This window comes from Calidris pugnax, unplaced genomic scaffold (assembly GCF_001431845.1).
Source record: "Calidris pugnax isolate Ruff unplaced genomic scaffold, ASM143184v1 scaffold245, whole genome shotgun sequence".
Classification (NCBI taxonomy): Eukaryota; Metazoa; Chordata; class Aves; order Charadriiformes; family Scolopacidae; genus Calidris; species Calidris pugnax.
In genome coordinates, this window is record NW_015090982.1 from 1,668,230 (window position 1) to 1,688,384 (window position 20,155).

General features: G+C 40.6%; 1 protein-coding gene across 3 annotated transcripts in view; it reads left to right on the forward strand.

Annotated features, from left to right (window-relative positions):
- MAPK14 (mitogen-activated protein kinase 14) overlaps positions 1-20,155 on the forward strand; it is a 25,328-nt gene that overhangs the window by 445 nt on the left and 4,728 nt on the right. For 2 of the 3 annotated variants that reach the window (XM_014953662.1, XM_014953661.1), the window contains exons 2-8: positions 7,438-7,567; positions 10,936-10,994; positions 11,349-11,460; positions 11,981-12,010; positions 12,520-12,567; positions 13,022-13,136; positions 14,144-14,215. In XM_014953662.1, coding sequence (XP_014809148.1) covers positions 7,438-7,567; positions 10,936-10,994; positions 11,349-11,460; positions 11,981-12,010; positions 12,520-12,567; positions 13,022-13,136; positions 14,144-14,215 — 566 coding nt within the window. The remainder of the gene's footprint in view (positions 1-7,437; positions 7,568-10,935; positions 10,995-11,348; positions 11,461-11,980; positions 12,011-12,519; positions 12,568-13,021; positions 13,137-14,143; positions 14,216-20,155) is intronic. The other variant, XM_014953663.1, reaches the window with a different exon arrangement.

Sequence of the window (20,155 nt, forward strand, 5' to 3'; positions counted from 1 at the left end):
CCCCCCCAGCTTTTTACCGGTCTACTGCAAGAAACGCTTTCCCCCCCACCCGGTTTCGGAGCGGGAGTGCCGGGAAGCCGCAGCCTTGTCTTTGGAATGCGGCGGGGATTGCACCACATGGCAGGTGGCACTGAAACATTTTTGCAGGGGAAGATAATCATGTCCCAGCTTCCCCCCCCAGCCCCCCCGCCGCCTCCCGAATGATCTCATATAGACATATTTCACCGGGCCTTCTTGCAGTTAGTAGGTGGGGGTTGGAGAGGGATGGAGGCTGGCAAGTCCCCCGTAGCTGGCTTTGCAGAGCTCTTGTCCCAGTTTTCTTCTGGACCTGAAGGAGAGATTATATTTGCAGCAATTATATTTTTAACTGGAGCCTGTTGATAGGCAGGGAGGGTTAGAGGGAAGGCTGCGAGGGCTGGGTTTGCATCCCTGATTTCCTCTGGGTTTGCAAGTATCGATACTTTCTTGGCAATAGGAGATGAACACAGGAAAGCTTGTTTTATTGCTGCAGAATGACAGAGTTGCTGCAGTATGCGCTGCCTGGGAGAGTAAAGTCCTGGTGTGTCCTGCAGAAATACAGAGAGCTTGAAGATAAGAGCTTAGTTTTTAATGCTTACCTAATGGGAGCAAAACATGACAGGTTACATGTGTGTGCAAAACACAATACTTCCTTAATTTGTAGTTTCTCTGCTGAAGTATGTTGGATCGTTAAATGTAAATTAACTGGGCTCTATGTGTTGTTTAATCTTAAATACGAGGTTGTATTTGAATTGTTTTGACAGACTTTAGCATTCATACAGTAGAGCTGTATAAAAGTGTTCAGAGATGACTGTGTCCTCTTATGAAGAAACGTCTTCCATACGGGCATTCTGGTTTTTATTCCCTCTTCTTTGGTGCTGTCAAAGTGTGATCAGAATTTTCAAATATGGGTGTGTAATGATCACACATCTGCTCTGCTGCTGTATTTGAGAAGGTGTGCATATTTTTTATTAACATAATGTGCAAATTTATATCACAAGTATAATTTATGTTTTACCCTGGGGAGGGATGCATATTGAAGTCCACCAGTAAAGAAAGGGACTTGCTTTGCATGTGCTGCAGTTTTGAAGAAATAAAGTTCTCAGCTGTCCTTAACCTGTTATCAAATTGTTAGTAAGCTCAGCTTAAATATCACACATTTCTTAAAACTGCTGTGCCCCAAATATGCAAATACTTATATTTCATGAAAGGCAAAGAGTGGTCAATTTTAGAGCAAGATTAACCAATGTAGTTGCTGATTTTTTTTTTTTAAAATAGAGGGGTTTAGTTCTGGTGAAAGAAGGGTCTCGCTGCCAGGCTGATAAATGCCCCCAAAGTGCCACAGAGTTACGTAACTCCCCAAATCTAATAGGAAATGAATTTGCTCAATGCCTTGTCAATGGCATTTTTATGGTTGACCCCGCACCATCTGGCCCGTTCCTCTTCTGTTTCCCCCCCCTCCCCACGACCTCCATTGTGTGTGTGACACTTCCAAAGTTTGTCATCACGAATTTCCTGTTTTGCTGTGTCAAAACTTTCAAAGATTGAGCAACTGTGTTCAGAGCAGCTGAAACAATTCTGTATTGGAAGTGATTTCAGACATGTGGCACATGAGTCTCTTTGCAGTCTGTGTTAATGGGTTTTGTATGTTCTTCTGAAAATATGTTTCAGAAAAGATACTTTCCATATCACTAGTCTTTCTGAATGTCAGAATTAAAAAAATCCACCAAAAGCAACAAACAAAAGATCTTGCCCATATAAATATGTAATTTTATTAAGTTGCAAATGGCGATGCACAGTATTTAGGATATTCCTGCAATGACTTGTTCCACTCTCTGTCCCTTTAGAGAGTTTTTTTTTTTCTCCCCTCTAAAAAGTTACCCGATTTCAGTTGAGACTTTGCATTTGACCTCTGTGTTGGGATAGTAAATTGTGAGGTTTTAATCACCCTTAAACTGAATGGTTAAGTATATGTCTCTGTGTGTGTGTCTAGTGCCTTATTATATTAGAATGTAATAAAATGCGCTGTTGTTTATTTAGTTGTCAAGATGAGGTATTTTAAAAAGAGGAATTTCTAGAAAGTGTATGGTGGGGGGGAATTAATAAAAAAGAAAGAAGCCGGGAGATGAATCATTTAGACTATGGAGCTGTCTGTTGTAGGCTGCTTTATATGTCTAATGTGAGTATGACTCGAAGCACCCTAATATAAGAACCTGAGCAGGCAGCTTAAGGCACCCGAGGTTTGTGCTTAAACTTAGAGCAAATATTCCAGTGATTTTGGCGGTATTGTGTGCCGTGCTGGAAGAAGGGCGTTCAAACAGCCGATTTGGGTATTTTTCAGGATCCGTTTTTAAAAACTGAAAGTACACAAAGATGCAAGCAGGGATTCAGTTCCAAGACTTCAAGAAACATCGCTATGTACCCCCAGATTGTTCATTACTAAGTCACATAACAATTGCTGTGACATCTGGTGTGTGAAATGGTGTTCCGTTTACTCTTGCAACAGTTTTGTATATTCACACAAATGCAGTCTTTTGCATGAAAAGGATTTTGTAACAAGGTCTCCACAAAAACACATGTGGGTTCCTGAAGTCTTTTAATACTTCTTGTAAGGAGAGGAGCCTGGATACTGCAGCGTCTCACAGCGGGGAGTTGCTGAAGGGAGATGGGATCGATGGGTGACTTGGGGTTTGCTGGAGCATCGCTTCAGTTCTGGTGTGTGCTGGGGGGAAGTCTCAGCAAACAGCTCTGCACCGAGCAAAGGGGTGTTCAGGTGATCTTTGCCACCAGTTTCTAAAGTGCTATGAAATCACACTCTGTATGCTCTTAGGAGTTTACTCCATTGTTGTTATTTTTTGCAGCAGTTCTTTGTGTGTTGTGTTGATACCTTTCTAAAAGAAGGGGTTTGGGTTAATTGCTTTGCAGGCTGGCTGTATTTCTTTATTTAATTTGGAAAGAAATTAAACAGCCAAGACTTACTCTTCCCCAGAATCTTGCATAAGAACTGTCAGGTTATATAGCCCTTCCAAAACCAGTGATTTCTTCTCATTCTGACCCATAGTTGTACCAATGCTGCCTCTGAATTCCCTGGGTATTATGAAGATACTGATATAATTCCCCTCTTTTTAAACTAACAGAGAAATACTATGGATTTAATAACTTTTAAAGCATTAGGCTCCAGAGGAAATGAGGTAACAACCCTAAATATCACCTTTGTAGTAACATTTCCTCTGTGGAATCTTCTTTTTCCCCACTGGGTTTTTAGGCTTAGTAATCCTTTATCAAAGTGTGTGAGTGCTTCCAAGGTATGTGTGCACTTTGAGGGACAGGTGCCTGCTTCTCCAGGAAGGTGTGGTAGATACGTGCGGAGTGATTTGAAAAGAACCATAAAGCCGAGTGGGATGAAGCAGCCATACAGGTAGGATTAGCGGAACACACGTGGGGAAGGGGGATGGAGCAAGAGAAGGGCAGGCACAGAAAGGCCCTGAGCTCTGAAGGCGAAGGCGAGTAGTTTGAACTTTGAGGGTACTTTGTATATTAAGAAATAAAATTATTGAGAGCACATCTGTCCCATAGAGAGATTTTTTAATTGCAGCTTTCTTAGAAGTAGAAGCCAATGTAACAGAGGAGAATAAGATTCACAGCTTTTTATAGTGTTGAGAGGAAAACTGATTGAAATGCATGTACAGACTGAACTCACATGTAATGGGTGTTAATGATAAACTGTCAGGTACCAAGAACTGTGGTTTTTTTGGTCTGTAACTAGGGCTGCATAAATTAACTCCAAAGGTACCGCTGACGAGATTCAGTTAGCTTGGGGGTTTGCAGAGGCGCTACTGATGAGCAGTATATATACTACTTCGCAACATAGTCTTTGCACAAAAATTAACGTGCTGATTATCTAATGTTTAAATAAATTGCACTCTTAAGTAATTCTGCATATACTTCAGTTCCCCAGACTACTTCACATGTTACGTCTAAGAAGACAGAAGTTGAATCACTGGATAAATTCTCTAAAATAATAGTTTTAGTCTAGCTCTTATGTTCTGGATGGAGTTCAGGGTAGCTCAGAATTGTGGTTTTAGCTCACTTGGAGTGAGACAAATGCAGTTTATGTGCTGTAGCGTGATACTATGTAAGAGGTTAAAACACGTGGAAGCTGTGATAAATTCTGAATTTGTCCTGATCTTGTTTTAAAAGGGATTTAGAACTGTGGATCGTGCTATTTGTTCCCAATTGGGCTTTTTTAGCTGAAATACGATGAGTGTAATGCAGCTGTTTTAAGCCTGTGATGAAAACTGGCTTAGTGTTCTTTAAAATGTTCTGCAACATGACAGCTGTGCTGTAGCTCTGCGTTCTGTACTCCTGAAAACCATTAGCACTTATCTGTAGTGGCAGAAAATCAGTCAGCCTGCCTTTATCTGTAGGGAGATAATCTTTAGGCCTCAAATGTGACCGAACTTCAAATTCTTCAGGCTCCAAGAGCAACTCTGGGTTGCGAATGCGCAGTAAATACAACATTTGCTTTCCTGGGCTTGTGCTGGTTAAACAGTTCCTTGGTTCTGCTGATTGCAGTTCTCCTCGGAGGTTGTACCTCTACTACAGTGGCACAGTGACTTGATATGACCCAAAAAATGTCATTTAAAAGGTGAAATTCAATTTCCTTTGGACTCTGAAATAGCTTGTGACGTGGCTGAAAATCTTCTCTAAAGAGAATCTTGGGGAAACAAAGAGAGAAGTGTGACTCTGGCTGGGAATCACAGAATGATATGGGGTTGGAAGGGACCTCTGGAGATCATCTAGTCCAGCCCCCTGCCAAAGCAGGTCCACCCAAAGCAGGTTACACAGGAATGTGTCCAGGTGGGTTTTGAATCTCTCCGGAGACAGAGGCTCCAACACGTCCCTGGGCAGCCTCTTCCAGGGCTCTGCCACCCTCAAAGTGAAGAAGTTCCTCCTCATGGTTAGGTGAACTTCTTATGTCTCTTGTCCTGTCCCTGGGCACCACTGAATAAAGACTGGCCCCTTCCTTCTGACACCGACCCTTTAAGTATTTATAGGTGTTGATCAGATCCCCCCTCAGCCTTCTCTTCTCCAGACTAAAAGGCTGCAAGTCCCTCAGCCTCTCCTTGTAAGAGAGATGCTCCAGGCCCCTCATCATCTTTGTAGCCCTTTGCTGTACCCTCTCTAGCAGTTCCCTGTCCTTCTTGAACTGGGGAGCCCAGAACTGGTCCCAGTGCTCCAGATGTGGCCTCTCCAGGGCAGTGCAGAGGGGGAAGATGACCTCCCTCCACCTGCTGGTCACACTCTTCTTGATGCCCCCCAGGATGCCACTGGCCTTCTTGGCCACAAGGGCACGTTGCTGGGAAGGTGGTTAAAATGCAGGGGATCACCTTCTTGTCAGGATGAAAGAGATACTGGTTATTGCTGCCTTTTGTATGCAAAGTGTTAGAAAGCTGGTAAAGATTCATGACTAATTCAAAACAGCACGTGTTGAATTATGATGACTAATCATATTTTTGCTCTAAGTCCTAGAAAGCACCTTCAGTATCATTAAAATATTGTCATATAATTACAGCCTGAATTATATATGTTTGTATATTGCAAAATGGTGTACGTGAAGCTTTAAAAAAAACCTTGAATTTTATGTTTCCTGAAGTGTTGCAGCTTAAATATTGATATTTCAGTGGTTTGTGAAGTTTAAAAAATGAATGCTTATTGGCTGCTTTTGTCTGCGCAGGCCAAGCAAAGTATAAAGGATAACTCCTATGTGGAAGTGGTTGATAAAGGGAGTTCTTTGGGACAGTCTGGTGTAGCTTGAGTAATGCAGCTGTGACAGTTTGATGGTCCTGTGACCTTCTGGATGGCTGTGTCTTCCTGTCTTTTCCAGAGAGCTCTTTCCATTGTGTGTGTGGAGGTGCCCCTATAGAGAAGGAGATGCTCCTCTTCCATCCTGCACAGTGGGTTTTTCCATCCTCCTGGAGCACCCAAGGGAAGGATTGCTCTTTGTAGAAACAAGCTTGTATTTTATTCTCTATTTCTCGTAAGCCTCGTATAGCAAGTTCCTTGGAAACTGAACAACTTTGAGATAAGGAGTCTTTTTGCAAGTTAATTCTAATTAGTTGCTTTAAAAATAAGTGGTAACTGCATATATTTCAGATAGCTTCCTTGGCGGGGTGAGGGCTGTATGTGCAATCGTGGGTTTGTTCTAGGACTGCTTTTGTGATTTGGTTTGGAACTTTCTGTTCATTAAGATGCTTCACACTTCATGTTTGTAAATGTATAGCTTTCCTTTTCACTTGATGTTTATCAAGAACTAGTGTATATTCACTTTTAAATGGAATCAGGAATTTGCCCTGAATCAAAAACGCAGCAGGAAAATAAACAATTATTGTCCTTCTCTGACTTTCTCAACTCCGTATTTTCCCCTTGTTTGTTATCTTGAATCAAGCGTAACCTTGATTTCACATCCTCTCTTCCTCCTCCTCCTTCCATTTTGACAAACCAGAGCTGTTTTAGATAAGAACATCAAATAAGAGAAGATCAAGAGGAGTAATTTACAGCTAAATACCTATTTATTTAGTTCCTCACATATGAGTCCTAAACTCTGGAAGATTTTATGTGGTGTATCAGAATTTTATCATAGTTCTTCATGTGCTAAATTACTGGTTGTTTTAAAGCTTTTGCTTCTTAATATTATTAATAAATAGGTTTTAATAGGACTTACTTCAAAAGATTATTTTACAGTGCAAAATATCAACTGTATATATAGAGTTACCAAATAGGATGGACTTGGTCTTCATGGATTCTAAGAAGAAATTATACATAAAACCTGTACATATAAATAAGTTCCTACTAAAGGGACAAGTTTTAGTAATGTACAGCTAAATATCACATGCATTTTTGTATAGCAGGAGTTTAGGATTAGATGTGATTTACCATCATAGTTGGAATTTATTAGATACAGGGCTTGGATTTGTGTATGGTTTTAAGCCATAAAGATAGTTTCTTAAGCATAGCATTTTCTGATGAAATGTAGTGTATGAAAATATGTTTAGGAATACAGATAATATTTACAAGTCCTCTTCTTCTCTCCAGAATCTTATCGCCATATTTATGTTTGAGCACTCTCTTTTTAGACAGAAATATTATAAACATTTTTTTCCTACAAAATTTCCCTTTACTATGTGAACAAGACTCATCTGGTAAACACATTCTGCAGAAACCAACAGTTGTGTAAATATGTGGGGATTTGCCGGGGGGATGCAGGTTGTGGACCAGGATGCCTAGAAACTATTTCCAATGGAGAAATGGTGTGAACTGTGACTCAGTGCGTAGATAGCCGCTGTCAGGAGCTGCTAAGTAGACTTGAAGGTGCTTATGAGGAATTCATTTTGATAATTTGATTATTCTTTATTGTAGTTCTGCCTTTGACACCAAAACTGGCTTGCGTGTGGCTGTAAAGAAGCTGTCTCGACCATTTCAGTCCATCATCCACGCCAAAAGGACCTACCGAGAGCTACGGCTACTTAAGCACATGAAACATGAAAATGTAAGTGCAAGGCGATGGTCTGAAAAGCTAGTCTGGAGTCGGACTATCCAGTGAGGATCCAGCATGATTGCATTTAAGAACCTTGTTGCGTACATTTTTCTAATAGAAATACAAAGCTTGGAGTATTCTTAGGGATTGTGGTTTTAGAAAAGCATACAGATTATAAAAAAAAACAACCAGAAAACCAACCAACAAACCAACCCCAAACCCTCCATATAACCAATTTTGTATTATAAAATCTTAAGATCTCCTAGAATCATCTGGAAATTACTGCTTAGCAGGTTCATGCTGTCCTAAGGATTCAGGACACAGGTGATGTCACATTCTCCTACTTGCTTGCTGTAGTTTTTGTAAAAAAGAAAATCTCAAAGTTTGTTTTTAGTGTCATCTGGGGGGGTTTCTCATAGTTGTTTGTTTTGGTTTGTCTGTGTCAGAAGAGAGGGGGAGTAGATGTTCACAAGATTCCTGTAGGTAAAATAGGGAGGAAAAGAGGACGGGTGTGTGTGTTGGGGGGGGAATCAGCTGGCTTTTCATACAAACCATCTGCTGAAATCATCAACAGGGAAAATAGGATGTGACAAATGTTACCTTGAACTGTTGTTTGATATCACCTCCCATTTGGTATAGAAACCAGTAAGTTGACCAGTTCTGTGTGGCTGTGACATTAACGCACTAATGTATTTCTATTGTATGCTGCTTGGAGCAAATATTACATGCCATGGAGCAAAAAGTCATAACCCGTCCTCTGTAGAGCTGTCAGAATGTCGAGAGGAGAGGAAAGGAAGGCTCTTGATTTCCTTTGTCCAAACTCCAATTTAGCAGAAGGAACTACTGTTTTGGGTGCAGACCTAGCAAATGCAGGACCTTTATCGGGCACAAAAGGCCAAAGGAGCCTAATTGCGTCAGCAGCTTCTCCTTGGAAGGGCTGTTTCAGGACTCCTTGTGTTGTGGCAGTGGTGGTTGTGTGTTGTGGCTTCTCCCCACTGCAGTCAGCAGCGGGTATCCCTTAAATCTTCCTGGTGTTTTTAGTGTGGTGAGCGTAATTGGAACTTGTACTCTTGTCAACAATACTTCCTTCGTGCCTCTGGACCACACCGTTGTCTCAACAGCAGAGGTGGCATTTCATCCTGGTTAATATCCACCCCCTGGAGTTTTTTCTGGGCCTCTTCTTGTACCTAAGATATTCTCCAAACAGGAAAGCTTTGAATATGTGTTACCAAAAAAATATATTAAAAATAAATCAGCATATAATTCCATTTTATCTAAGCTAATAAGGTTGAGTAATGAAAATTATATTGTGACTGGTCCTGCAACAGTTCTCTGTCTGGCATTCATTAATGTTTTTGGATAAGTACTGCAAAGAGCCTATGTAGCTTTGAGATAAAAGGAAGTTAAGTTGTTTATATATAGAAATATTTATTATCAGCTTATTGTGCCGTCATCTCTCTGTGGGAAGTTTATCTAGGTTGTGGTTTAAAAAATCCTGCGGATGCTGAGATGTTCAGGGCTAGTTCAGGCAGCCTTATTGGCGCTGGTCTCTTGGCTACTCAGATCTCAGTTCGGAAGTCAAACGCTTGGTTTTACGTGGCACAGAAAACAGCAGCAAATCTGGAAGGTGTCATGGTTTTAGGGGCTTGAGCAAAGGATGATTTTCTATATCCTGTGTCTACTCTGGCTCACGATGATCTTGAGCAACTAAATGGAACCACAGAGCACTCCAGCTTGTCTGTGTTATACTTGTGAGTTCCAGGAGGCCTTGTGTAAAGCACAGCACTCAGCAGATGGGAGACCAAATGGGATTGTTGTCATACGGAGAAATTAATAAGCTCTGTCGCATCCTAAAACGCTGGGAGGGGAAAGCAAAAGGTTAGGAGTTGGGATCTGAATCTACTGGTGTTCACGCTTCCTCAGAAGCGAGACAGCGATATGCTGCACAAAAGCTATATTTAAGCATTTGTGAAACTCGCTGAAAGATACAGATAGTTTGATACTGTGCTTTGCAGTATAGCAAGATAAAAATGGTAAATGAAAAAAACCTTAGGTCTAGATAGCAAAGTCAGGTTTTGTCTTTCCACACTAAATTTTGTGAATAATGTTGTGGGGTTTTCTTCTGTAAAAACTGATATGAATCCATTGGAGAAATAAATGGGAAGCATGAGAACTGTTGTGCAGGATGGATGTGAATGTTAGAGTTTGAAGATGATGTCTGTCTGGAAATGGAGTTGCTGCGATATATATTGAGAGAGAGGAAAGTGTTCTCTCTCCAGTTTCCTCAATAAAACACAATCTGTAGTGTATAATATAGATTAGACAGAGGCTTCTATTTCCTACCCACTTGCTCTCTTTTCCAAAAACATAGTCTAGGTTCCTCAAAGATTTTGGCTTTAATTCTCTGCTGAGAGATAACTGGGTTGAGCCTGACGTCCCTGACAAGTGTAAACAGTGGGGAAAAAAAGGATGGTGTGAAGGGGAATGTGGGAATCCAGCTCGGGGTCTCACATGCTCACCTGAACTACTGCTGACGCTGCTGAAATGTGTACGATGCTTGTGTCCCCCAAACAAGTGAGATGCTGAGTTAAAAACTGAAGAGGAGTTTTTTGGGATGGATGAAGAGAACCTGTCCCTTTATCTCTTACAATTATAAAATCTTATTTGTTATTAAGAGGAGGAAAATAAGGTTTAAAAACACATTGTGGAGAAAATTAGAACAGTCTTCATAGACCAGATGGATTTAATTTCTGCTCTTTGGGCAGAAAATACAAATGACAGTGTGAAACTGTTTGTCTGTATTGGGTCCTTAGTGCATTGCACTGTTTTCCTGGCTCATTTTCTAGTGTAGTCATTATTATTCAATCCTTGTGTTACAGATCCTTGATTTTTTTTCTAGCCATTACTCAATACAAATCCAGTCTCCCAATTCTGATTGTAGTGTGTAGGCAGTGGTGTAACTAAGAATTGAGCAGGAAGCAAACAGTGGTTTGGGGTTGGGGTTTTCTTGGTTTTGTTTTTGTTTTTCTCATCCATTTATTTGCTGAACAAGCTTTAGTTGGTTTCTGAAATAAGATGTTCTAAACCAGTGTTTACACCTGCCTTTGTTTCAGCTCCTGTTTGAGCCTGTGAGCGGTTGGCTGGTGTGAAAAGACAGCTGTATTTTTTAACCTGAATATTTTTTCTTTACACGAGAATTGAATGTTTGTTTCTGGCGTTGCATGAATGCTAATTTGTCTACAGCTGAGTGATTCATGTCGTTGGAAATGAAACATGTACTGTGATGAGTAGTGTCTGTTCCACACAGGATCTTGGTAACTGTATCGTATTATACTGTCATTGTATTTCACAGCTTTTTCACTTTACTGTTTTCTTTCTAGGTGATTGGTTTGTTGGATGTGTTCACCCCTGCCAAGTCACTAGAAGAATTCAATGATGTGTAGGTAACTTCTCTGAAGACTGCAATAAAACATCTTTTATATCTTCCTCATATCTCAAAGATTGTTATAGAAATATTTGCCACCTTAATTTGCCTTCTGTCATTCTCAAACAATTCTGAATTCTAAGATACTGGGACATCCTAAACTATTGGACTCTTCAAACTTGTTCAGTTATTGACTGGTGCTGTAGGAATCATCATACTAATCTGCTATGTCATATAAAATGTTTAAAATTTCCTTCAGCAAGACACTTTGGGACAGTCAGCTCTGCTGCTGGTACTTCATAGGGAATTTTTATCCTTATCCTGCTGAAGGGATTGCTCCGTAGCCCATGTGTTTCCTTTTGTTCATAGGTACTTGGTGACACACCTTATGGGAGCAGATCTGAACAATATTGTGAAATGCCAGAAACTCACCGATGACCATGTGCAGTTCCTCATCTACCAAATCCTTCGGGGACTGAAGGTACTCGTACCTGCCCTCCCTGAACATTGATAGTGCATCAACGGGAGGTGGGAGTTCTTGAATGTCATATCCTCAGAGATTCATATGAGTACTTAGTGGGGCTTCTGTGACTCTCCTAACGTATTGTAGGATAACCTGTTATTGTCGTTCCTTCCTTTCATACCTCTTGGAGCACTATCAGTAAAGCTATCTATCATTTAAGAAGATATTTCTATACATTGCTATGGGCCGAATCTGGAAAATTACGAAGTGTGCTGCCTTTTAATCTGCTAGGAATCTTCCAGTTCTTCAGTTCTGTTTCCTTGGGTTGTCCCCTTCATGATGGTAGTGCTCCTGGGCGTTCCTAAGGCGAGACAAAATGAAACGCCCACCTAACTGAAACCTGTGGCCACACAATTGGTTCCTTCTGCAGAAAAGCTGTAGATTTAAATTGTGTGGGATGGGGTCGGGCAGCATTGTCTGGTTCTAAGATGGCAGGCCGCTTGAGCTGTTAGATAAAATATCTCATCTTGCCTTGTAGTACATCCATTCAGCTGACATCATCCACAGGGTGAGTATTTATCCTACAATTGCTTCCTCTGCTGAACTAGTGTCTTTAAAAAATGTAGCACAGAATCTTACAGCACCTACAGAGAAGAAATTTTCTGAGAATTATTTCAATTAAACAGTCAAAAGGTTAGACATGGAAGTGGTTGTCAGGATCTGTAGTTTCTGTTCCTGACTGTTTGACTTGTACCTTTGTAAAATAGGTTCTCTATTTGTTAAATATACATCTGCAGCACTGGTGTTGCAATAAGCCTTTATGCACTTTTGCTTATATGTGTGTTAGGTCCTGGTCCGATTGTTCTGGGAGGGGTTACCAATGATTCCGAGGGTGCAATTAAGACCTCTGAGGATCACAGGAAGCTGACTCTGGGATAAAAACATTTTCCCAAGTGCAGAGGGTTGATATTTACAGCCAGTTAGAATCTATTTTCTAGCTACGTTTGCATTTTTATCTGCGTTAGACTTGTGAAACAACATACATACCGCTGTTAATGCTGATGTTTAATTCTTTAGGATTTAAAACCAAGTAACCTAGCTGTAAATGAAGACTGTGAGCTAAAGGTAATGTAATCACAAGGTCTGGTTGGTTTGACTGGGATTTGAGTGAATGCCTTGTGGATGACCCTTGAAATTAAAGGGACAGAATCATTCCTTATGGAAATCCTTTTGTGGCCTGAAGTAATAGTGTCCTTCCCAGCTGAAAAGGGCCATAGGGATGATTTTTCTGTATCTGTTCATGTGTTTTTAACGAATCATCCTGAAAGTGAAGAGTTAACAGCTTTAGTTTGTGTTTAGTTGTTTTGGAGGGAAGATATCCAGCCGTAATTCTGATTGTCAAGTCCTACACCGTTCCAGGCTAGTGTCTTGTAACAGCTTGTGAAATTTAGTTTCATAATCTGCTTTTGCATTTGCACCACCTCTCCTCCATCCAGCCCAATAACTGCCTGCTTATTTGCTCTAACTGGTTTGCATTGTTCCGCTGCGGTAGTTGGTGGATGTCTCTTCTCTTTTGTAGATCCTGGATTTTGGCTTGGCCCGACACACAGATGATGAGATGACTGGTTACGTGGCCACCCGGTGGTACAGGGCTCCTGAGATCATGCTGAACTGGATGCATTACAACCAGACAGGTAATGTGTTTATTTAACACCAGGATTCTCCAGTCCCGAATTGTGGAAAAAAGAGGTTCTCCTTTGTTCATGCTCCTTTCCCTAATTAGACTTTGGTAAGAGTGATTAAAAGGAGGAAGGCATAGATTAGTATTTAAACCACAATCTACCAGATGTAAATTAAGAATCACTGTGATAGCATTCACACGACATCTTTAAATTTGAACCTTTGAAATTGCAATTAGCAAAATATTGTCAGCACTTACCCCTTATTTTTTTCCTAGCACCGTGGTTTTTACAGTAAGTCAATGGAATGGAAAAGGAGAAGGTGTGTTTCTAGGAACCTGCTGGGAATATGCTGGAAAATGTCAAGTTATGGTGTGAAGAAATGCTAAAAAGTATATAAATCTCCTTCCTTTCTTCTCTTCTCAGGCACTTCTTCACAGTTATATCTTCCTTGCAGTTTCCAGTGTCTTCTCAGCAACACACCGTGATTCCCTACAGTCCTTCCAGATCAGGCACAGAGAAGAAAAGCAAATCCTGAGAATAGTTCTTGTGCAGGAGAGTGTATGGATCAAAGAGAATAATGTGCTGCTCTGATTTCATACCTCACTGCTGCTTCTTCCTTTCTCTTTCCCTCTTGCATGTATACGGACTTCTTTTGTATCTGTAGGAGAAGAGTTGGTGGTTGGGTAGAGTTTCTCTAAGGCCATATGCAAATTCTTTCCTCAGAGCTGTCTCAAACAGGTTTGTTCCTCTTTGATTGTGTAGGTTCCTCCCAGCTCTTTGCTGTTCAATGCACCTTATGCTCTGGAAGGAAAACTTCCCCGATCTCGAATTCCATTATTTGGACAAGTCTTAGTTGATGTAGTTACTGAGCAGTATCAGCTTGCTGTGTACCTCAGATTGTTTCAGCAGCATAGAACAATTTAAGGACAAAGTTGTTTGTACTTTTGGATAGAGTGATTCTATTGAGACTTTATTTTTCTGCATTACGTTGTTTTTGTTTTTTACTTTATTTTGTTCAGTTGATATTTGGTCAGTGGGATGCATTATGGCTGAACTGTTGACTGGAAGAACGTTGTTCCCTGGTACAGACCGTATCCTTTAAAAGTAATATTATTATTTTTTTCTGAAATGGAAGTTAGAAATCTTCACTTTTACAAAAAAAAAAAGTTCTGGGTTTGTTTGGTTGTGTTTTTTTTTTTTTCTGTTTGTTTGTTTTTAAATTAATGGCTTCTTTTACTCACAGTATGATGAGGTGAGTTCTTGATTTTGCTGCACGTGAAGCAATCACAACGATTGCTTCGTGAAGCACGAAGGCAAATCTCTTCCTCTTTATTAGCATCACTAGAATTCCTCTCATGTTGTTTCTTTCTGGGAGTTACTTGCCTTTAAGTTTATTTAAATTCATTGCTCTTTGGGTTTGTAGAGAATAACCGCATGGAGTAGACTGGCTGTTGGGCATCCTCTTGTGCTGCAGGTTATGGAATGTGGAGCATCCCTTGTGGTCTCTCTTCTGCATCCTGGTGCTGTGCTGGGAAACAGGGGCTTTGCAGATTCATTAGCGCCAAGTACCTGACTCCAAATTGCTCTGAAGTGTTTAGGTTCCGCTTCCATGCTTGAGTCGTAACCAGATTGTGAGCCTTCTTTTTGTGTATGTTTGTAGTGGTGGGAAAAATCAAGCTTCAATAACATCTTTTCAAAATTAACTTTTTGCTGCCCCAAAGTAGGCTGGATATAGGACACTTGGGCAAATTTGGTTGGTCATGGTTTTCCCCAGGAAATTAGAGCTGAGACTTGATGCAGATTGTTACACTGACAACTCTTCTTCAGACACACCAAATAATTTACTACCGGCGAAATGTTTGGTTGCCTAGAAATTGGACTTCATTTGCCAAAGAAAATGACATTGCCCACCTCTTACCAAAGTTTGTTCTTTCAACCACAGTTTGTTTATTTTAATAACTTCTGTTAATTTATTAGTATTTATATCTGTTAATTTAAACATGTTAGCATTTGATTAAGAGAGAACTAGTGTTGGAAGTGTTGCCTTCTGTGTCCTGCATTACTTCTGGAAAGCATCTACATGCTGAAACTCCTTGGGACGGGGAAAGGCTTTGATTCCAGTTTTGATGCAGTTTCATCTCCCTTTTCACTGTGCTTTTTTAACTTTACTCTTTTATCTCTTTTTCTGCCTCTCTCCATCTCGTAATATCTCTCCACATTTGTTGAACTTGCTGTACTTACCGTTCAGCCATCTCTGCTGTATTTTTCCTTTTGTCAGGGTCAGAAGCCAGAACTAACATGAAAGTGCCTTAGAAGCTAGAAGGAAAGTTGCCATATTTTTATTGGCTGATTTCACACCTGTAATTTGGTCTGGGCACGTTTTATTTATTTCAGTCAAGAAAAAATGGGAAATCAAAACTTATTGATTCAAACAAAGCAAAAGTCTTTCAGCTGTTGCCACTGTTTAACCCTAATAATGCTTTAGATTTAAAAAATCCTGATACTTGCAGGTAAAATATTTGCTAAAGGGGTTTGCAGTAGGATATGTAAGAAATGCTTCACAATGTGTTCTTTAAGAATTGAACAAAACAGTTATCTTTCAAGCCTGCAAAGTTGTTTTGGTTTTTTCCTCCAACTGCGTTCTTAGTTGTGAAATTACAGCCAATAATATCCGCAATGCAAAATCATGTTTGCTTTTAGGATCACAATTGTTTGCTTTGTTGTATTAAGATACCTTACTAATTTATATCTCCCAGCAGATGCTGTGATGATTACTTTAAATGCTTATTTTCTTTGGTAATGGTAATGGCAAATGGTAATAACGCTTTTGAATGACGCTTTTTCTGCTCTGAATTGGTTAGATTTTAAGCAAAATAAGGCTAAATCCTTCCCCATTGTAGATAAAACTTTGTAGTATTGTTGCAGTTTGTGTGTGGTTTCCCCTCTTCAAGTAATGAATTGCTGTTTGATCAGGAGGTTAGAACTCCAAGGGGAGTGGAGTTTGCGGTTGTGAATCGTGTTTGTGCCTTTCACACTTACCCATGCATCTAGAAAGGCTCCGAGCCACCAGCTTTCCCTCCACTTTGCTGACACCTGAAGACAGCAAGCAGAAGGAGACAATGGGTTTCTGCTGTGGAAGGCTCTCTGAAATCTTTATTTAGGCATGATTTTGGGAGAAAGTTTTAGGACTTTTCCAGATGTAGATCCTGTTGTGTACTGCTGGGCTCTTAATAATTTCTTTGTACCCACAGATCTGCTGAGGCCTGTGTTCCTCCTGCAGAGTCTCTCTGCAATTGCTGACTTACTGATTTTGTAATCAATATTAACATCCTTAATTCAAGGTATATTTCCCACACTGTTAGTAGCTGAGGCTGTAGTATATCCAAATCCCCTGCAGTTCCAGGGAATTCACTCCACAGCTGGAGGCAATGTGTGTTCTGTGTGTTCAGGAACCTGGAAACTGCTCCCATTTGACAGATGAGGATTTGATGATGTTCTTACTTTTTGGTCTGAAGACATTAATTTTCTCAACTATAAAGCTTCACGTTTCCAAAATGAAAGATAGTGACAGAATAGGTAATGCCTTCTCAGGATGATCATCCTCCTCCTTGGGGTTGAAATATTGGTTCCTTTCACCAAGGATTTAGCAGAAATGATGTGATATTTATAGTCCATTAGAGATTCCTTTATAGAGCCCAGAGACGCACATGTTACTTTTAAGCTGCTTCAGTAGAAGCAAATGGTACAGTTAATCTGGTAAGTAAGAAAGTTGTGTTCTGAGATTATGATCTTGAATAGTATCTATGATAATTATGCCACTGCTAAACTAATGATGAATTTAGTTTTAAGTTCTGAAGGACCTTACCTGTAGAGATTCTGAACATGACTGTCATTGGCTTAAAGAAAGAACTGTAGATACTCTTAGAAAAAAAAGGATTCCTGTTCTGCAGGATTGTTACAATATTCCTAATTTAAAACTGAGTATAAGCAAATTGGATTGTTGCCATTGAAATAGCTCAGGCTCTGAGCAGCCCGATCTAGAGATGTCCCTGCTCGTGGCAGGGATTGGACTAAATGGGCTTTAAAGGGCCTTCCAACCCAAACCATTCGGTGATTCTATGCTCTATGGGTGGAAATATTTGATAAAAGATGGGTTTCTAATATCGATAAAACCTCTGCAGGGAGGTGGAGAAGGGGAGTGAGATTGTGGGAAATACTGTTCAGAGACAAAACCAATTGAGGTAATGAACATCAGAGTCCTTTGGGCTTGTACTGTGAGGTGTAGCCAGAGGCTGCCTCTGTTATCATCACTTCTGCCCAACACCACGATCAGTTTCTGTTAAACGTGTGTATTCTTTTTTTTTTTTTTTTTACAGCTCTTGTGATGTGAATGATTCATACAAATAAGTAGGACTTTAGTTTGACAATTTGACTTGCATAAAATGATATAAAGTACAGATAAGAATATCGTGAATGTTTTGTACTAGTTCAGCCCATTTCCTTTTTCTGTATGTTTTAAGTTGACTGTATTCCCTTTAAATTCTGAAAAGTATTTTTATTACTATTTTTATTAAGTAGTATGAGACTTCCATGATAACTAACCAGTCTGAAACTGCATATTCTTTTGATTGATCTTATTCTTGCTTGTGGTGGCAGCTAAAACAACTCCTGAACTTTGCTTTGCCTGGATGAGCTCTTGTGATGCTGCTCATGGGGGTGGTGGCAGGTTGTTTTCTGAATTTCAGGGTCCCTGAGACCCATCAGTTGTTGGCAGGGGGTACCTTGGTGATGGCATTGGGGGTTTGCATGCTCTGCTTCCCTTCCATGCACATGTGGCTTTGTTTTTCTTTTGCTTTGTATTTACTAAGTGTTTTTCCTGTCTTTAATCACTTATGGCTCCTTTCTCCTGTAGTGAAATGAACTCTACAATTCCTCAGGTTACAGACAGCAGCCTAAAACAAGAAGCAGGGACTGGGTTTTAGGGTGCCCGTGGCATTGCCAGTTACACATTCTGGGTTTTCATGGAGTCACAGAATTGTCAGGGTTGGAAGGGACCTCTAGAGATCATCTGGTCCAACCCTCCTGCCAAAGTAGGGTTGCCCAGAGCACATCACTCAGGAGCATCCAGGCAGGGCTTGAAGATCTCCAGAGAAGGGGACTCCACACCCTCCCTGGGCAGCCTGTTCCAGGGCTCTGGTACCCTCACCTGAAAGAAGTTTTTCTTCACATTTGAGTGGAACTTCCCATGTTCCAGTTTGTGCCCGTTGCCCCTTGTCCTGTCACTGGGAAGCACTGGAAAGAGTCTGGCTCCATCCTCTTCTCTTCTCCAGGCTAAAGAGCCCCAGCTCTCTCAGCCTTTCCTCATCAGGGAGATGCTCCAATCCCTCCACCATCTTTGTTGCCCTACACTGGACTCTCTCCAGTAGTTCCCTGTCTCTCGTTTATCTGAGAAGTCACTGAATCGTGTTACACAAGTGTCTTCCAACAGTGATTTTTTTCCCTGGGAAAAGAGCTGTCGGCAAACTGGGCAGGGATACTGTTGACACACCTGGTGCATGTGATTTTTAAATGCCTTGAAAAGAATTTAAATATTTCAACTGAGGTACGGCACGTGCCTTCTGAGGCACGTGAGCGGGCTTAAATTTGCACGACTGTTTCTTGCACAAGAGTGAATGAAATTTGTAAGGGCTGTTTGAAACGGTGCTGAAGAAAAGCCGATTTAAATGAGCTAATTGTGGTTAGTGTGGCACCCTCTGCTAATTCCCTTACGCCAGGAGATAATGCTGATTTCATTTCAAGTGCTGACAATGAAGAGTTGGCCATTCAGCAGCTGAACTAAATCCAACAGGACACAATGAATTTACTGTTAATTTTGGAGTGTTTAGTAGGTGGGAGTTGGCCAAGAAAGAAGTGAGAAATCAGTTCAGCTGTTCTGACAAAGTTCTATTTCCAGGGCTTTTAATTCATTTCATATGTAAAGCTTTAGACCAAAATTTACATCAAAAGATAAAGGTTTTAGCAAAGTGTTAGTGATTTCCTTCATTTACAGCTTGTCAGTATTATGGGAACTCAGAGGCTTTTTTTCTTTTTAAAAAGAAAGACAATATTTGAAGGACCTACAGTATTTGAATTAAAAGATGTTCTAACTAGTTTGGTATAATTTCACAAGCAAATATAACCCTTACAGACACAGTCTGAAACCACAAGTAGGTTTGAAGGGCAGAATGGAGGATAACTCAGAGAAGGGAGATTATTCTTTCAATGGTTTTAAAAAGATACCTCGAGTCTCCTTACTGTCTTGAGTTTTAAACATAAAACTGTGTGTTTAGTAGATTTTTTTCCCCTCAAGTGTATGTTTTGTCACTTATGCCAAATATTTAATTTTTCTACCCTGTTAAAAAGGACAGCCCAGATTGGCCTGGTGGAAGCTCTATATGGGATAAAACATTCTTTTCATCTATGATATGTCCCAAGAGCTTTCAATGTAGAGATTTTAATCCTGAGCCAGTGTTTTTTCTCCCCCACTGGGCAGAGGGGGCTGAGGTGGGTTCCCTGGAGCTGTGGGGACGAGCACCCTGAGCACCGCCTGCTCCGGGTCCAGGAAAGATGCCCCCCACGTCCAGGCGGAGGGATGCTGTGGGTCGTGAGCAGAGTCCAGTCCTTTTCCTAAGTGTTTCTAAGGGGCTGAATCACCTTGGAAGGTGTTCACAAAAGGCCTTGATTTTTTTTTTTTAATATTATTATTTTTTTAATATTAGTGCCTACTTTTCAGCCTTCTGCTTTGCTTCCTCTGTCACTAACGCAGACTGATTCCTGCTAACGGCGTTGCCTGGGGTGAAGTGTGAACTCCTCCTTTGCCAGCAGGGCCAAAGCTTTGGCTTCTGCTCCTCCATAATTAAGGATGCAGTGAGCGGTTCGATGCATGGGGTGTATCATAGATGAAGTCTTTCAATCTGATGCAGAGTTGTGTTAATGCTCATTTGTAAACGAGAGGAATTAATACGGTTTGCTTAAAATAGCTTTTCAGTCAA